The following is an 18,038-nucleotide window of genomic DNA, read 5'->3' as shown; positions in this document are numbered from 1 at the left end:
TCAGATGGGTACTTTGTGTTACTGTTTTCACTGTCAGCACCAAGGTGTGAGCGCCTTGGAGTCAGCTACTATACAGCCCTCCTCTCAAAAACGCTACAAACATAAATCTTGGGCACAATCTCCAAAGAGATTGTCTCTCTTCTCTGGCTCAAACAGCACAACAACCCGCTCACCCACCGAGGCTGCTGATCACAGAACGCGGCTTCCAGACCATGGATCTGCCCACACCCCTATCCTGAGAATTTGGTAAAAATTCTCGGTTCCTGTGGTCTTGCCCTGAACTGAAATAGATTTCACAAACAGAAACCTGCTGGTCTGTAGCAACTGGCTGTTAAATACTTTCTGCTTTTGGACAATAAAGTGCTCTTGCTTTCATTAGTTACCAGGGAACTCAAGGGAGAAGGTACACTTTCTCTTCCTCCTCCTGCTGCTGCACTTCCCCCAGAGTTAAACATGAGATTCATCTAGATCAACGTCAGTCTCCCCAAGCTCCACGTGCGTGAAGCTGAAGTGAGTGGCCAGCAAGGGGTTCTCCATCCCGTTGTCCTCACTGATGTGAAGGACAGTGTCCCCATGCTGCAGCAAGCTGGTGGTCTCGAGGCCAGCGTAGTCCTCGGTGTCAGAGAGCTGTGTGGGGGGGGTGCTTTGTGCTGTTGCTGGCCGGGACTCCAAGCCCTCCTCTTTGTCCTTCTCCTTCTCAGTAGAAAGTGCCTCGCTCTGCAAGTGAGGAGAGCCAGTGGTCAGGCTCAGAGAATGTGGGAGGGAGAGGGTGGGGAAAAAAAAAAAAAATCAAAGGAACATCTATAAAATATTCGGAAATACTTTTTACTGAAAAGGGTCAGGCACTTGTAGATGATAAATCCCTAAAATTCTGCCCTAACAATGATATATCTTTGCTAATGAATCAAATTTGTAGCAATGACCAGAAGGGTGGTCTGACTTCAGTCCTAACACTTCCTCGTTTCTTTTTTTTTTTGTTTATCCTCAAGACAGGTGTCTTTCATTTGTTCAAGGCAAAGGACACTAGATAAACCAGGACACCTGGGTGTCTAAAAGTCACCTCAATGTCACTGATGTGTTGAAGCGACAACTGTGCTTGTCACGCACTGTCCTCACTGGTGTCCAACAGAAAATGCTAGACACGCAATTTCTTTTGAAAAGTGATGCTTTTGCTACGACAGCCCTGAGGTTTTGCAGGAGTCACAGAATCACAGAATGTCAGGGATTGGAAGGGACCTCAAAGGATCATTGAGTCCAATCCCCCTGCCGGAGCAGGCCCACCTAGATCAGATCACACAAGAACGCGTCCAGGCGGGTTTGGAACATCTCCAGAGAAAGAGACTCCACAACCTCTCTGGGCAGCCTGTTCCAGTGTTTTGTTACCCTTACTGGGAAGAAGTTTTTCCTCAAGTCTTTCCTTAAGGACTCTCAGAGAGCAAGCTGTAAGAACCTGTTGCTGAAGGTTTGCACTGGTGAGCAGGTCCAGAAGGACTAGTACACGTGGCGGGACGATGGAAAGGGAAGATGCAGGAAATACATTTGCAAATTCAGAATCATTGCCTAGATCCAGAAGCAAACAGTTTCCAAAAGCAGAGGGGTGGACAACAAACAGCCTGAAGAACAGACACGCAGCAGAATCCGTGGTCTTCCTCACCCGCCAGATTCCACTAGTGTTCCCTACGACAACGCGCCAGGCGCTTCCCCGCAAACTGCCCTGCCGCTTCGCCGAAGCGGCGGCCCGACGCGTGCGACGGAACCGCCAGTCCCGTTACCTGCCCGCTGCTCTGGCCGTGGAGATCCGCTGCCACCAGGGCAGGCGAGGAAGTCAGCGCTGGTTTACTGGGCGGCTCCTGCGTGCCGGGGGCCTGGGGGCTGCTGCGGCTGCAGCCCTGCTGCGGGGCTGCTGGCGCCGGCGCGTCCCCTGGGCAGGCGGCGGTGGGCTCCGGCTGGGCTTCAGTGAAAGTCACCGACCGCTTCTGCTCCGCTGAAAGGGACAGAGCCCGGAAAACTGAGTGTTAAAATGCTGCAGTTTGGGAAGGAAAACACAACAAGACAAGAAGGGAGAGAATCCCTGGGGTTCTTACAGCTCAGACAGGATTCACGATGCATTCTGACCTTCTAAGCTCTCTAACTGGAGCCTGATCGAAAAGCCTTTTACCCGAGGCTTCCTCTAAAGCCACAGCCAGAGTCAGGGATCTCCTGAAGACTGGTCACCCACCCAACTTTGTCATGCCTTGGGGAGATAAATGCCACCCGTAACAGCTTTCCATCCCAGAAGAATATACTGAATTGAATTCCCATGTGAGTTAGGCATTTCTGCCCTTAACTAAACAAGGAAAACCGAGAAGCAAATATATAAGGGGATTGCCCAAGGTTTTGCAGGAAATCTGAGAAAAGAAAGAGGGCAGCTGACTGCCTCTCATTCCTGCAGTCCCTCATCCGGGAATAACAGAACAGCACAAGGTGAAGACAGCGACACTAAAACTTCACAGTAAAACTGATCTCCCTGCTCCTGCGCTTAATTATTTTGGGTCAACTTCTGTGTTTCAAACATCTCCAGCAGCGCTGTTGCCCAGCAGAGTCCTGGCTGAGTGGTTAGAAACCCAGAAGGTTCACAAGCGACCTTTGCTCTTCCAGGTGTTTCCTCCAAAGTTAACTGCTCCCTTCAGATGGTATGGAATTAGGGCCACCTGCTCTGCTTGGCAGTGCTGACTCCTGGAAATATATGGCAGGGACTAGAACAGTCCCACATTTGTTTCCACAGACAAACCTTGAAACTCTGTGCTGCTAAGCTTACTGTTCTCAATAGCAGCTTCAAAATTTGCACATCTGGACGTTTTGGACAAGGCATCCTGAAGAGAGGACACCTGGCACCTAATTTCTCCACATCTCTAGGAGACATGATAGTTCACTGTCCATGTCCAGTTTCACCTCGAAAGCCTCTGGAGAAACCATCAGAGTGTTTCAAGGGGCTGATTTTCTCAGAGGGTATCCACTTACTAGGAGAAAGGATTGAACTGCTGGGACCTCACTTTAATGTGGACTACTAACAACATACTGACTTTTCGCTCTAGCTAAAACAACAATACGGTATTTTCTGCTGGTTCTGCAAACGGCGCGCTGCCCTACCGCTAGGTTTGGGTTTGGGCTGGATGCTGCGCCGCGTGGTGGAAAGTCGAGCTCCGTGACGGCTCCGAGGCTCGGTCTGAGTCTTCTGACGCGACAGCAGTGGTCGTCGAAGCTAAACATTGGAAGAGAGAGTTAGGCTGACGTACGTTCACGTATTACACAACTCCTTCTCCGTAAGGAGAGCAGACCGACATTGTCTGTTCCTCTAGATGTCCATTCACTCTACTTTTAGCAGATATTTTAAGGTTCCCATGGCTCAGACATCTCCTTCATACATGAGTTTCTGGATTTTGTGCCTTTTGAGTTTCAATACTGCATGTAACGCGATACAGATTGTGTGACCATTGTTTAATTAAAAAAAAAAAAAGCCAAAAAAAAAAGCCTGCAAAAGAAAAGATTGGGGAATTCAAAACAAAGAGCCTCTCCTCTCTTAAGGACTTGTCGGGCCTCACAGCTACGACTTGTGCCATGGCTCCTGCCAACTCCACGGACTGCAGGAGTGTATCACAAATGAGGTAAAAGGGACATGTCACATCCACGAATCATTTCAGAACAGACACAGACGAGAAAACCCAAACCAACCCAAAGAGAAAGAGAGGTTTGTTCACTCCCCATGTCCTCACCTGCCGCAGGCCTCTCTTCCGCCCCAGGGGCTGCTGCAGAAGGAGGTTCTGCTGCCCTGGCTCGCTCTGCACGCTTGCCACCCTGTTAGATGTTGACAGCATTAGGCCAAGCACAGAAGCACCCTGTACAAGCAGCTGGTGTCCTGGCGATCATGACTAAAATCAATCAACCAACCAACCACTAATGGCACAATCACTTCAAAGAGCGGTACTGTCTTTGAAGGATGGCGGGGGGACATGTGTCTGTTCGGTTGTGGCTTCCGGGGCTTAGGGAAGGGTGGGAGGTGGAGTCATGGCATTCAGGACTTGGCCACGCACAGGTAGCATCCGAATACAAATAACTGCCGATTTCAGTTTTCAGTCATTGATTGATGCATCCCACTGAGCAACACTCAGTTCTCTGCATCCTTTGCCACATCGACCAAGGCAAGAACAGCAGCTCGCCGGCTCAAAAGCCTTCTTGTCCACTTCTCCTTTTTCAAGGACAAGGTTGTAAAAGCTGGGTTTTTTTTTCCTCCCCAACAGACTCCACAGCCTCATCACAATTTTGTCATCTGGTTTTCATTTTGGTTTAAGTCAACAAACAAAAAACAAACACAAAGTGACAAAGGATCCATTCACATAATGGATGCATGAGTTATGTGAACAAGGCCCCACACTCAACACTTGCAGCCTTAAGTCTTTTTGTGGCTATCAAACAAAAAAGGCAAGTAAACGTAAATTTTATATATTTTTTATATATATATAAACGCAGCTTTTTAGTTTTTAATATCTTGGCACAAAACATCTGAATATCTGCAGTAAAAGAACCTTTAGCAACAAAACATACTCGCTACGTACCGTCTCATTCTACCCTTCCCCTGCCCATGGAATCTACTGAACACAAAACACCACCCGCCCTCCCCTCATTTTTATCAAAGTGCTGGATTCCTCCAAACCTTTAAAAATCGGTCGTTTAGCAGACAGTGGTCACAAAACACTTCAGCTGAACGAACTATGTCTGAGAGACAGATGGTTACAATAGCAACTAACATTGGAGATGGACTTCTTTTAAATCAGGCAGTTGCTTATTCGGGACAGACCGGAATCCCCTGAGCCACAGGTCCTACTAAAGCAACTTCCAGCTATATCTGGTGTGCGTTCTTGAAGATTCAGTATCACAGTCCCTTTTGCCTTTGGCATGCATTAATCTAAAGGAAAAGAACATTCTTTTCCCTAGATATTTTCCTTGGATCTCCCCGGAGGAGCTCCGTACCACCAACAGAGTGAGGGTTTATCATCTGACCTTACAGGAGCGGAGGAAGAAGACAAACCTGAGGACATGGTCGGACAGGACATGGAAGATGTCTGCAGAGAGGCTTATCAAATTATGTCTCCTGGACAGCTCGTTCTTCGCTTTGGCAGAAGTTATTGCCCTTAGAAGGTTTGGTGGAACAGAACATGAGGGTTTCCTGGTCTGCTCCAGGTCCAAGTCTGGCTACCTGACCTGAAAGCCCTATTCCTTCCTCCCTTAGCAGTTTAAACTAAAGCCAGACTTTGCACTAAACCATACACGTGTTTCTACCAGCTCTGCTGAGGAGACTATGGGCAACTTCAAGGAGAGAGACATCTTAAGACCCTGAAGCTGTTTCTCTTCTGATTGTCTGACCACAGCCAAATAATCCTCGGCATGCCCTCGGCAATCTCACCGCAGCTGCAGTGGCTTGGAAAAAAATGAAAAGCCGCTGCGAGCTCAAAGCCAGAACAAACAAGATATATTTGAGTCCTTTTCTCCCTCAGACAGCTCTTCCAAATGAGATCACCAGCCTCTGGAACATATTTTCCAGCTTTTACGCAGGGTTTTGGCACGATTTACATCCAAAGCATCCTAAACATCACGCAAACACCCGCCTCTGAATAAGCAGAGTCCTCAAAGTCCCTTCCTGTCAGTAGGACTGTGCTCCTGACCCAGACAGTGACTGCAGCAGATATGACCGGTAGGTCCAGAAGTAACACATCGTTCCGCATGGAAGCAAAGACACTGCGCTTAAATTAGTCTGTAGATTTGTCACCCAGACTACCCAACACTACAGCTAGTAGAATTTTCTTAATCTTCCATTTCTAGGATTGCATAAAAAACGATTCCTCTGAATTTTAAGAAGTTTTTAGAGTAGTTACCAGTGTGTGAATTAAGTAGGAATTAGCAGGAGAAGGTCTTGAAAATAATTTTCTATTGGCTTTTGAGCACACTGTTAGAATTTCTGATGAAGGAAGAGTAACTCCTAGTTCCGTGAGTGAGGAGACATCACTGTCTGCAGCAGAAAGACGATGGTTCCATTCCGTGCGAAACACTGTGCGCAGTGGTGGAACGACCTCACATCACATGTGTCATGACAGCACTTTGAACGAGTCAACAGGTAACAGGAGTACACGGACCGCGTGAGGGCACAGAGGCTGTACATGAGGGAAAAAACGATTCCCATGGAATGATCCGTGCACTGCAGACAAACAATAGGGGAGCAAACGAAAGGCTGGGCTTTGTGTCTTCCTGCTGGAGTCTGGGATTTTCAGCCTGGCTTGTATCATAAGTGAAACGAGTTTAGTGAGCAGGTGGATGGTTATTTCCAGTACTGAATCATTACACAAATTGGTATAATTTGGGATGATCTTATGAGCTGAAATTGCAGATATCTACTGCAGGCAACAGGCGGGTCTGAGAGCAGCCGGATTCTGCAGAGCTGCCTGCGCACAGCAGAGTCCCGCTGTGGCTGTCTTTTTGCCTTCTATCCCAAATTTTGAAGAAGGGAAGGAAAGAGAGAGAGAATCACAAAGACCACAAATTTCAGAGGAGTAACTGAATTTTCGGATATAACCTTTCACTTCATGAGAATTTGTGAGGGTTTGTTGTTTTGTTTTTTTTTTTTTTCACATCAAAGAACAGCACTACTGATCTTGTTTCCCTGAAAATTAGCGTGGCAGGCAGGCTGTCGGCTGTGCGCAGCCCTCCCTCCCTCCTTTTCTGTCTCTCCTTGTTTACCAGACCTGACCAGGAGCATACTGTTTTTTTGGCAGCCTGTGGGACTCAATCGAGGAACACTGAATCAAATGCCATTTGAGCTGGCAGTACCTTTCCCTCCTGTGGCAACAGAATCGGAAAGAGGGGTTTTTCAGCAGTACACACGCCAGATTTATTCGGGAATAACAAACCAGAAGTTCTTCCTGCCCAACACAAAGATGCTCCGTCACTCTCTGAGTATCTCTTTCAGGGGGTTTATCTGTCTAGGGCAGAGACAGGTGAGCAAAAGATCAAACCACCCCGACTTCGTGGAAGCATGCTGCCAGCACTACGAGAAACGACAGCCAGTGCAGTCACACAGTGGGGGCTAAAAGAAACTTTCTCGGGCTGGCAATTATAAAAAGTGGTGCTCATGAATTACGAGGAAGCATGCAGCCGGAAAAAAAAAAGAAAGAACAATGAAGAAAACAAAGCAGAGACAAAGGAAGCAAGGAGTTTAAACATCTGTTTAAAAGATGGACATGCTTGCCACGCCGTTACGGTAGAACGTACACACTTTGCGTCCCGAGACATCTGAATGAGAGGGTTAGTGGGCAGAGGCCGGTGGAGAATGGGTTAAAACGCAGATGAACTCCAGCTCTTGTGTTCCCAGACACATCCTAGCCCAGTTAGTGCTAGATCTGCTTCGCTTGCCTTGGCAATGTGAATTCACTCTGATTTTCCCTATTAGGCACCATTAAGCTACTCTGGGCATAATGGCAAACATTAAAGGGAAACGTGTTTGTGCAACAGATTTCCATCGCAGTGACTTCTCACGCTTCTTCCTTTCTGATTTGGGAAAATATCCTCTCCTCTCAGATCACAACCACAACAAATCCCAGTGCTGGACACATATGCTCCTCAGCCCTGGACCCCGTGCTATCTCTTTACTTCTGAGCACTTAAATGCTGTCCCCCTTCCTGCCTTCCCCGCTCTTCTACATGGCTGCCTCTAATTGCTATACAACAAAGGGAAACAGGCTTTATTCTTTTTTTTGTGTTTGTCACTATTTATTTAATTTATTTAAAACTCCTGCCTTCCATAAGGGTCTAGTCTCCATCTGATTTATTTCTTTATGTCAGTTATGACTAAACATTGTCTTTTGAATTCAGAAGGCAACTCTAAACAGTTGTTATCCTTGTGCTCCAGCCGAAATCAAAGTTCTGTAAGGAAAACTCAAGCCTGCTTTATTCAAAACTAATGTTCCTGAATACAAAAACACATTAATTCTGCCCTGTGATCCCCACACAGCACCATCAGCTCCTACAACATCTGCTTTATTACTTCTGTCCTTTAGAGGAGGAACCCAATTCGTGCGTTTAACAATGCGGTTGAAACACCCTCTCTTCCTCACAGAACATCTAACCTAGCCTTTTTCTAAAAATTTGCAGTATTTCCCTGTCTTCATTCTTTCCAAGGCTTTGCAGCCCTGACGCCTCTCCTTGGGATGTTAGCGCCCGCTCCTTGACAAGAACATGGAACCTCAACAGGACGGGCTCCCAGGTACATCTGTTAACCCTTTTGCCTAAGGAAATCTCTGTACCATGGAGCAGGGTGGAGAAAATTGGTGTGACAGAAATTAGCAGGAACCCACTGTACAGCTGATTACGTTTCAGGGTTCAAAATAAATTATTGCCTTTGAACTCATCTGTTGACTTAGCTGTCTCGTATTCCTCAGCCCCACCACCGTTCTTAGGAGTGACTCCCCCGACTTAACAAGACCAAAACATTTAAAATTCAACACTTATGTAACCTGGTATTGGGTCACTATGGCTGTAACTCCGATGTGGACCTTCTCCTTTGTCATCCTCCTCAACTGGAGTGAGTTTTTAGCTCTACTTAAGAGACAGCACTTAACCTCTTTGGTTAAGTGACTTCTGTTCTCTTTAGGCCCCAAAACATGCTCAGATGACCACGCAATCCGTTTTGCTTTATCACGAAACCAGCTAACAATATTCCCGTCTCTGCCAACGCGCCCATGTCTTTCCCAACACCAATTAGAGACCGACCTGCGAAAGCAGGATTCACGGACACAAAGGACACCATGAATCATGGCATGATCTCAGTGACACCACCGATGACAAACTCTTCATTCGTCACCTGAGAAGAATGAACAAACAAACAAAGCAGCCTGTCCCCACCTCGGAAAGCCACTGCCGACATCTAAAGCCAAGCTAACAAAATGGAAACCATTCACACACGTGCCACATCTTCAGCTGGTGCGGTAAAGTAACGCAGTAGCGTCTTACCCTCCGTGTTGCCAACCTGTGTTCTTCTGGGAAACAGAGATGCTCTTGGGACTACGGACAGCTCTCCGACCTCGCGAGGGTGGGCTGGGAGGTGTGAGTGCAGCAGCAGGGCAGTAAGGATGACCAACAGGACCGAGCTGACCTCCCTTCTAGGCTCACTCCTGGCCCATCTGACGGGCACGGCCGTCACAGTGTTTGCACGCAAACCGCCCTGCCCGCAGGTTCCCGCGGGTCATGGGGAACAGCTAGACCTGAACTCTGGCACTGACGGGGCAATTTTAAATATGTAGTAGTGGTGTTCACCAACAACCCTTCTCAGGTGTCATTTGAGATGGGAAACACTTTGTAAAGATAACGAGAATTACTGTAAGGCATCCACGGAGAACTATATTCCACGGGAGTGATCATAATTAGTTTTATTAGTGAATGTTAAAGAACACAGCTTGATATCGTTATTAAGTCTTTTGTGGTGACAGCGTTGTGAGCTGAATGGAAAAACAGATGTCTGTTTTATGTAAGCCTCCAGACTAATGCTTACAACAGGCTCCAGCTAATGCCTCGTGGATAATCTTTCTCATGCCTTTCAAGCAATTACTAAAGAAGGGGAAAGCCCCGAGGCCAGCCCGCTATTCCACTTGCTACATCTTTTTCCTTCCCCTTCTCCACAGCCTCCTGAAAGTCACTGGCAATCAAAGCTGAAAACTGAAGGTGGGGTGCTACACCTTTGACTCGCAGGCCTGAATATCGATGAGCCACAAGAGACAGAGATGGAAAGAGCGACAAAAGGTGAGGGAAGAGACAGAGGAGATCGGGAACGGCTCGTTTCCCAGCACACACACTGACAGACAGGTAGTGTTCAGACTGTACCTAGAGAGGCTGCCCTCAGTGGCCAGGCTCGGGGAGTCATCGAGGACATTAGGTTCACTGCAGGAGGGGCAGGGAGATTAAGAATTTAGGGAAAGAAAATGCAAAAAAGCATGCGATTGTCTCTGTTTTCAAGGGAAAAAAAAAAAAATCAACGGAAGAAAAAAAGTAAAAAAAGGACGGTAACATTACTTGGTCTTGCACGCTCAACAGCACACATATGACTCAGAGGAGCTGAAAGAACATCTGATAACAGGAGCAGTCTTTAGAGGGAGTTTACACTACGGGGACACTTCCACATCTTGGGCTGAGACCTGGGGGGCTGAGAAGTTTGGTAGGATGCGTTTCTACAGCAAATAAGGGCAGGGAAGTGTTTCCAAAGCCATTTTCCTGCAGCGTTTTCATTTGTTTCGGTTCTATTTACTTCCAGCTTCATAGAAAGCTTTTTTCCTTCCCCCTTCCCCATAAGCCACTTCTTCCTGAGGGAGGGCTGATCCACCTCCCATGAGCTATAGACCACTCTCCTGATACAACTCTAAGGACAAACATCTGGAAGACAAGGTCTCGTAGTGCAATGAAACTGTAAGTAAACAGCTGGCGTGGATCCTGGCAAACCAGTACACAGTCACATTGCTTTTCTAGCAGGAGCAGCCTTCTCAGCCCATAGGAAAAACAGGAAAGAAAGCAAGCAGTCTGCTGGGTTACCAGCAGGAAAGCAATAATAATATTACTTTACATTAATTAGTTTACGTTTGTGAGGCAGTCTGAAAGCCCAGAGACCATCCATAACTAGAAAGGGCATGATGTTGTGGACTATGATTATGCTTGCTGAGCTCATATGTTCCCTACACAGATGAAAAGATTCTCCTGCTATACCATGAACTTAAAAAGTAGAGAGGCAAAGCTCTGTTGTAATTAAAGTATTTTTTTCTCAGCATCACCATGACTTGGGATGGCACAAAGCAAACACTGTTATCAGCCAACTGTGACACTTAGGAAGTTTATGCATTGAAGATGGCAGTGAAAGATTGAGGAAAATGCAGTCTTGCATATTAATTTTTGGAGAAAAAAAAGGACTGAATCGACTGAGTTCAAAAATCAAGTGAGTTCCTGTAAGCCCTTTTTGTGAAAACTCCCCAGATAAAATCTGTGTAACTTCTGTCTTGTAAATCACTTCTCCTATATCTGCTAGTATGTACCACAGCTGTTAATTTTCCTTCATGTATCAAGGTTATTTCTTTAATTCCAAGCAAGACTGGGGAGGGAACAATGTTGTTTGATTTTCCAAGGCTGGTCAAGAGATAATGTAGAATTTATTCTTTAAAAGTTCAAAGGAAATAACGTAAATTAATCTGTCCATTGTCAGATATCCTTGGATAACTATGTCGCAGACAAATAAAACAATAAACATTGCTTACTTAAGGAAAAAAAAATCATTTTTAAATGCAAAACTTCTCTCTACATCTTCTAAAGATGTACATTTCCCAAACTTCAATCTCTTTCTAACCACTCCATATTAACCAGCAATAAAGCACTCAAAGTTATTTCTATCAACAAGTATGTTTCTGGTTTTAAAGCTAGTTACTGTTGTAGGAAAGACAAAGACTACATGGAAGAAAACTAAGTAAATCAAACAGGATGCCTCTGCCCCGCTTCCCAGCCTCAGGATTCCTCCCCACTCCCTACACAGACTGCATACGGTCCCCCGGTTCAAGGCATGACCCCAAAATCATGTGTTTTCCATTTGCTATCCGCAGTAGTAGCAGGGGAAAATAATAGTGCTGAGGGTTTAGGAAGCTGTTTAAGAGGAAGGTTTCTACGGATGGTAGCTTGTTCTTATGGACCTAACGCATCACAGATCATCCTGGACAGTCGTTATTTCCAACTGTGCATCCTTGGTCCAGCACTATTTCAGGATGAATAAATTTAGCGTCACTACGCTGGCACTGACTCCGCTCTCCCACATCTCTGCTGTACACACAATATACCTGCACCATTTCTGCTCTCGTGAATATAATGGGAAAGGTGAAAAGCCCATGTTGTTACCTTTGGCTGGGTAACATGCCCACCTCAGCCTGAGGTGCAGACACGCTGGAGAGATGGCTGGAGAACCGTCTCCTCCCAATGGCACCCATAAGGTATGCTTCTTGTTCACTTACCACACTGGGCATGCTCAAAGAGTCATCTGGAAAGAAAGGAAAAACAGGAAAGGAGACGAAACAACCACCCCAAACCCCACCTACATATTTACAGTTGTCCAGAGGTAACAGGATGCCAAAGGTGTACCCAGCATTTACTTACCAAGACCCCAAGCCTGCAAATTTGAACACTTCCATTAGATTTTACAGTCACACTTCAGAAAGACGTATGTGTAAACCCCTGCAGGATGAGGAACCCAGGGATTTATGTATGTCTTCAGCTTATGTGGCTCAGGAAAACGTGCTTGGGGAACTCAGCTTCCACTAGGGCTTAATTCCTTAATAAATTCTTTGTTAATATACAGTGTTTTCTGGCATAAAATTTGTAACTGGACATTTTGCTGGTGTGAAATAAACTGCTGCTGCTGCGATATGGCAAAGCACTGTCACAAAAGATAAAATATATAACAGCAAAATGCAGAACAGATACCCTTTAACACCCTCTGGGACATGCATTTTAAAATGCCACCAAAGAATTGGATAAATTGACTCAAATACATCATACTGCAACTGAACCCTGGACTGTGATCAGGACTGCTTGAGATTTTCAGTGCTGTTTCAAATTACATGAAGTACCTGGAAAGAAATGACTCCGTTGTGGTTTTTACCACAACGACTTCTAATGACAAATAAACAAACAAAACAAAGCAGAAATTCTGTGTCGTTTTCTCCTTTCTTTTTGACCTTTTTCGGTTCTGATATACTGACATATTTTGCGGCAGCATTAAGCCAAGGGAACACCGCCGCAGGCGAACGGGAAGAGAGCACTCATCGCTCCACGCAGCGGCTCACCATTAATCTGAGGCTGAAACCAGTCTGCCACAGCGAGTGCCTGAGTGCTGTATCCGCAGTACCAGACTGGGTGGATTGTGCAAAGTTTAGTGATGAACCCGGATAAAATAAAGTTCAGCTGAGCCTGGAAAGTTTCAGGCTGGCAGTTCTTTCCCAAAAGGCAATTCTGCCATAACTGCACGGGCCCTTCTTGTAAGCCTGTTTTCCACCCTTTTTCTTTAACGCCTTTGGGGAAGAGTCAGCGGTCCTCAAATACAGAAGTGAAGTGGGTTTCAGGCATTGAGGCAACCAACCACTGCAGCACCAGAAGACAATATCCCTGCTAAAGTAGGGGGAAGCCCAAGCCTGACGACATAAGAGCAGAGTTTTCTAGCCTGGCTTTCAGTGATGGACAACTCAGAAGCAGATGGACAGCTCAGAAGCAGAGGAAAGGCAAAATTCCAAGAATAACATGAAACTCGGCTGCAATGACAAAGCAACATTCAGGTCACTGCAAATTAGTTCTCAAAAGATTCACCATCCCATTCCTTCTAAACTGGTACCAGAAAGCCTGGCGACCCCAGAACCTGCCAGCTGCCCAAAAGGGAGATCAAGCTTCTGTTGTCAGTAGGTTTAAGGCTTAATTTCCTCTTTGTTTATCGAGTGACACAAGCACACAGACATTCCACACAGACTCCAGAGAGTCACAGCTGGATCCCATGCAGCACAAGGACAACATATTCCACGTCGCAGCATCTGGACAGAAGTGATGACTGGGAAGTACTAAGATCCTGCAGGAAGAGGATCCTAACTACAGCCCCTGCCTGCTGTGACGATGAAGGTCCAAGAGCGGACCGATTGCCAAATGCCTTGTCAGCACTGTGAGGATTGCATGTCAGCCCAGGTCTCACACACTAAGCATCTGCCTGTGCCCTTCCCTCTTCCCTACCCAGAGCTCAGGAGGGAATGAGGAGGAACAACCCAAGCTTTAACGCCATGAACTGCAAAGCAACCACACCAGTTTCTTAGCCTCGTGCCCCTGGGGGCCTTTTGTTCACACTGGGACGGGGACAACTGTCTTCCCCTCCCAGTCATCCCCTGGGGCATCAAAAAAAACATCTTCAATGTTGGGGTCTTAGCTTGAATCAGTAGCCACGTACTTTCTTCATCCTCCTCATCCGTGCGGCTCAGCGTGTCCTGCGAGGCCTGCTGGGAAGGCTCACTGTCCTGCTCCCAGACGGTGCCGGTGCCGGTGTTGGAGCGGGACATGGTGGCCAGGCTCAGGCGGTAAGCGGAGGTGGAGGTGCCCACGGTGCTGACAGATGTCTTCCCTTGGTAAGCTGCGCAAGAGTGGGAAAACCAAACCCAAGTCAGCGATGGCACTGGAAATCAATAACCAGCCAAGCTTTCCCATCACGTCAGGCACTTGGTTCTGCCCGGACTGGTGGGGCAAGGGTTGGCAGCAGTGATACAACAGACACATCTATCCTGGCTCACCTCATCTCTCCAAAATCTGTCTCTTTTTCTCATGCAGTCCAGTTTTCTCCCTCAACCTTAGTGCCATATTTTCCACATCAGCTTCAACATTTGGGAACAAGGTGAATTTGGGAACCAAGGAAAAAAAGGCTGAAGCATTTTCTTTCGAATTTGTTTTCCCTTCTTAAGAACAAAGCACATACAATCTCTTGCCGCGGGCACGCAGTGGCTGCCATCTGGTGGCCACGAGGGTGACTGTCACAGGAGAAAAGTGTCCCCTCACGGGAGTGAGGATCCAGTGCATCATCACCTTGGTGACGTGATATGGACCTCACGGTAGAGAAAAATCACAAAGAGACCAAGAGGAGAAAGGAGGAGACAGTGGAGGTGTGGGTGGGCCACCCCATCCCTATCCTGGGCAGTGGGCAGGTCTGCCTCCCAAGTTAATTTACGGGCTGGCCAGCTGGGCTGGTGGCCCTTACTCTCCCCTCTCCTCCTTACCAGACCCGCTATGCACTGCTTCCTTCAGGATCTTCAGCTCGTTGTTGAACTCGGCGATGAGGGAGCTCTTGCAGAGCGGGCGCGGGATGAACCGTCTCTCCAGCTGGTCGGCGATGTGCTGTCGGGCCGTCAGCTCCTCGTGGTTCTCGGCCGGCTGGGCCAGCAGCTGCAAAGTTAGGACACGTTAGCACTGCAGGGAAACGGTGCCCAGGGAACTGGCACTAGTCTCCGGATCAGCACGAGCCTGCAGCCAGCAGACTTGTCTCTTTGTAGGGATGAGGTTTTGACGCCAGCTATGAGGTTTCCACCTGTCTTTCGGGGACAACTGAACAGATACCAAAACCTCACTAACATTGGCACATGGGGATGAGGGCTTCCTCATGCTAAGCTCTACCCTCAGAAATGAGATGGCTCCTTCCTCCAAGATGACTTAGTCTGTCCCAGTGGTGAGACACGGCTGGCTAAAGAAGCTGGAGTACCATATGCTGGTCTACCTGGTAAGCAGGGAAGAGCCATGATTAACTTAAGCCTTGGTCGCCTCAGCCTAGCAGCTCTCTGTCCAGCCACAAAAGTCCTATCAGAACCTTCACCCCAGAGATGGAAAGCAGAATGGTCCTTCCTGGCTGTTAGCTGTATTTTGCCCAGCTCTGTGCAAAAGAGAGATTTCTGGAAGATTTCTGCCAACCATGCCAACCCCTCCTAGGTTCATAGTGTCCACACTACTTCCAAGCGCTTTGAGTGCCTTTGTTGCAAAATAAGGTCCACATGCAAACCCTCTTGGTCGAGCCCGATAGTACTTTCCCATCCAGGGGAACTAAGAGTAGCTGTGCTCCGTGGATCACAGCTCCTGTGTGACTGGCATACTCTTTAGAAGTAGGTCTAGGAAAAAAGCCCTGCGATTTAGTTTCGAAGGGTTCTCAGCCCTGCTAACTTCTGACAAGTCACTCCCTACGTAAAGACACGGTTCTCCCAGGAGCGCGGTCCCTCTGTTCTCAGCAGGGGAATGAAGGATATCTTGCCTTCAGGGAGCGATCAATCAGGAGCCAAAGCAACCATTACCTTGCACTGGATGAAGGGCCGAAGGAGCACAAAGATAGGGATCCGTGTTCGCACGATAAAGTCGAGGAAATCCCACAGGGCCAGCCCTCCCACCTTCCGCAGGGCCATCTCTTTGACTTGCAGGCTCAGCCAGTACCACTGGCTGTCCAGTTGGCGTTCAAAGCAAACAAGGATCACCTTCAGGGCTACAGGGGAACACACACCAGCAAAGGGCAGTCAGAGACGTTACCGGTGTCCCGTACGAGAACTGAGGGAGGAAGGGCACAAACCGACATGGGCACACACGTCCACACGCACACCCACACCCCTCAGAGTCACCACTCTCTTTTCCATCAGTCTCCAAGCGCGGCAGGGAAGGAGGGCAAGCTTCTTATCGTAAAGGCCTCAGGATCAGGACTAAGAGTCCCATTTCCAGAGAAATTTTCCTACTTCACACCTAAGTTCCTGTGTATTCTCTTGCTCTAGTTTCCCCTCTCCCTCCCTGCAGAGTTCTTTTGTCTTCCTGGAATTCAGATCTTTTGAAAGCAGCTCGGGGGGGAATATAGCTCCAGCTGATCAGATCACCTCAAAAATCTTAATGGAGCATATCCGCACACAGAGTCACCCTGTGAACACAGTAACCTCCAGGTTATTTACGGGCTAAGGAAAAGAACCTTTCTAGCAGGGCAGCTGCAGGGGCCATCACCAGACTGGAATCTAAACAAAAACACGGCCCAATAAGCCAAGGGCCGTAATTCACAAGAACACTGCACTACAAACGGGGCCGAACGGCGATGAGGTTCAAAACAATGCTTTGTATCAAAGTAGGCTGTGATGAACAGCTCACAGGAGACAAGGAATCTCCCCCTTTCCACGCTCCCCTGGTCCGGAACAAACAGGGAGGCCTGGGAATTGCTTGGGGAAGGGTGACTATTCCATCTTTCTTGATGGGATGGCCAAAAAATCTGAGCCATCACACATCTGTAGCCAGGTTTGTTGGGGTGGGGGGCTAAACCAGCGGTGCATTGCCATTTTTCATCAGCATTACTCCATTCCTCAGATATGGGTTAACAAAGATCTTCAGATAAATTCAGAGCCTTCAGATAAATGTTCTCACAAAATCAGAAACAGAGAAGCCATTTGAAGGAGCAAGAGCTTTGAGACAAAACTCCCCCCATATAGCCCTGATAACCTGCAGTGCTGCTGCATCTCCAATTTGATGATTTTTTTTCCTTTCCTTTCCTTTCACCTATGGGTCATATATGAGAAAATATAGTACCTATGGGTCATATATGAGAAAATATAGTACTACCTTGCAGCAGCACACCGTGAGCAGAGGGAACACCAGTCAGTAAGGACCGTGTGTGTGCAGGGCCAGGAGGCAGGCAGACTACATCATGTTCCACCCTAGCTAGCCAAAGGCCAGTGAAGCTGCGATGCCAGGGGCTGGCAGGCAGCCTGACTTGCCTTTTGTGGCTTCACTGCCATATCCTGGCAGCATGAAAACTGCGCGACTCCTGGCTGCGCTGCAATCTCCTCCAGTTGCAGTGCAGATGCTGCTCACGTCGCGACACATTCCAGAGGTACTCCTGGCTTCACGCTCTGGCCTGGGCCCTTGTTTAGGACAAGACCTACAGCAGCTCTGAAGAGCTCAGACCTGCCCTGAGATGCTATCTACAGTCTCTAACACTCCATTTTACCTCTGTCTCTTCCCAGGGGTGAGCAGAAGCCATCACTCACCCAGGTAGGCAGCCTGGCTGGTGGACTCTGCGAGCCCTTCCCGCCGCAGGTCCTTCCCCGCATCCCCTGGGGTGGAGCAATGGGCGGGGGAGCTCTCCAGCATAAAATTCTTGCTGCGGGAAGTGCTGATGATGCGAGGTGGCAGAAGGATATTGATAACAGTCTGGAGCAGCAGCAGGACCTCAGGCTGCTCCAGCCAGGGACTGTCTGAGATGCGTTGGGAGGGGAGAGAGAGAGAAAGATCAGGCTACATTCCACCAAAGACACCCAAAAGATCCAGACCCTGCTCAGTTCCAAAAGGAGGTGCAATCCCAAATGTCCCCTAAGCCAAAACTCCGTCCCCCACACCTTGTTATGCTGCTTCTCCTCCTGCAAGCAAAGGCAAAGTTTGTTTTAGCACCAACACGAACATACA

General features: G+C 47.8%; 1 protein-coding gene across 4 annotated transcripts in view; it reads right to left on the bottom strand.

The window, feature by feature from the left end:
* Positions 1 to 447: 447 nt before the first annotated feature.
* UNC80 (unc-80 subunit of NALCN channel complex) overlaps positions 448 to 18,038 on the bottom strand; it is a 127,165-nt gene continuing 109,574 nt past the window's right edge. For 3 of the 4 annotated variants that reach the window (XM_086615558.1, XM_086615560.1, XM_086615559.1), the window contains 10 exons: positions 17,624 to 17,830; positions 15,905 to 16,089; positions 14,846 to 15,011; positions 14,029 to 14,208; positions 11,946 to 12,084; positions 9,903 to 9,959; positions 3,753 to 3,834; positions 3,130 to 3,241; positions 1,773 to 1,984; positions 448 to 717 (listed from right to left, as the gene is read on the bottom strand). In XM_086615558.1, coding sequence (XP_086471684.1) covers positions 448 to 717; positions 1,773 to 1,984; positions 3,130 to 3,241; positions 3,753 to 3,834; positions 9,903 to 9,959; positions 11,946 to 12,084; positions 14,029 to 14,208; positions 14,846 to 15,011; positions 15,905 to 16,089; positions 17,624 to 17,830 — 1,610 coding nt within the window. The remainder of the gene's footprint in view (positions 718 to 1,772; positions 1,985 to 3,129; positions 3,242 to 3,752; positions 3,835 to 9,902; positions 9,960 to 11,945; positions 12,085 to 14,028; positions 14,209 to 14,845; positions 15,012 to 15,904; positions 16,090 to 17,623; positions 17,831 to 18,038) is intronic. The other variant, XM_086615561.1, reaches the window with a different exon arrangement.

The sequence above is a fragment of the Tauraco erythrolophus genome, chromosome 8 (genome assembly GCF_009769465.1).
Source record: "Tauraco erythrolophus isolate bTauEry1 chromosome 8, bTauEry1.pri, whole genome shotgun sequence".
NCBI classification, from domain to species: Eukaryota; Metazoa; Chordata; class Aves; order Musophagiformes; family Musophagidae; genus Tauraco; species Tauraco erythrolophus.
The sequence above is the reverse complement of the archived record's forward strand: the minus strand, read 5'-3'. Positions and strand labels throughout refer to the sequence as shown.